Source organism: Penaeus monodon, chromosome 22 (assembly GCF_015228065.2).
Source record: "Penaeus monodon isolate SGIC_2016 chromosome 22, NSTDA_Pmon_1, whole genome shotgun sequence".
Classification (NCBI taxonomy): Eukaryota; Metazoa; Arthropoda; class Malacostraca; order Decapoda; family Penaeidae; genus Penaeus; species Penaeus monodon.
Genome location: NC_051407.1, coordinates 16,009,462 through 16,010,076, shown reverse-complemented (window position 1 = coordinate 16,010,076; position 615 = coordinate 16,009,462). Strand labels below are relative to the sequence as shown.

Sequence of the window (615 nt, the reverse complement as noted above, 5' to 3'; positions counted from 1 at the left end):
AAGCGCAAAGGGACAGCGACTCGCTCACAAACAACCCCAACTCACACCCCCCACCCCACCCACGAGCCCCCCCGTCCACACCCCAAGGACAGACCCGCCGTTTCCACAACCCCCCTACCTCCCACCGGACCCAACACGAGAAACCCCCAAACCTCTCCCCCGCCACCCAGAGCACCCCCGCCCGCACACCACAACAACCCCCCTCGCCCCCCCCCCTGTCTGTCACTATCTATATAATATCTATCATAATATCTATCTCTTATCCGCTATCTACTATCTGTTCTCTACTCATCTCTATATCTTCATATATATTCTACTTCGTATATAATATTCTATATATCTATATGCTATACTCCTCTCTCATATCCTTATCTATCTATCTCGGTTATCTCTATATATATCTCTCTTCTATATATATCCCTAACCTCCCTCCCTACATACTCCATACCCTCTTCCATACACCTTTTTTTCTATAACATGATCTGTTTATTTCCCCTGCTACAGCTTACTTTTCTCTTTTTCCCTCCCCAGCTTTCACTATCCACCCACCCCATCCATCCCCTAGCCCCCCACCCCTCCTCCCCTCAGTTGTATCTACTCCTATTCTCCATCTGC

General features: G+C 48.8%; 1 protein-coding gene across 1 annotated transcript in view; it reads right to left on the bottom strand.

Annotated features, from left to right (window-relative positions):
- Window positions 1-292, bottom strand: part of LOC119587342 (extensin-1-like) — a 16,953-nt gene extending 16,661 nt beyond the window's left edge. Inside the window, exon 1 of the mRNA XM_037936088.1 lies at window positions 289-292. Coding sequence (XP_037792016.1) covers window positions 289-292 — 4 coding nt within the window. The remainder of the gene's footprint in view (window positions 1-288) is intronic.
- Window positions 293-615: the final 323 nt, after the last annotated feature.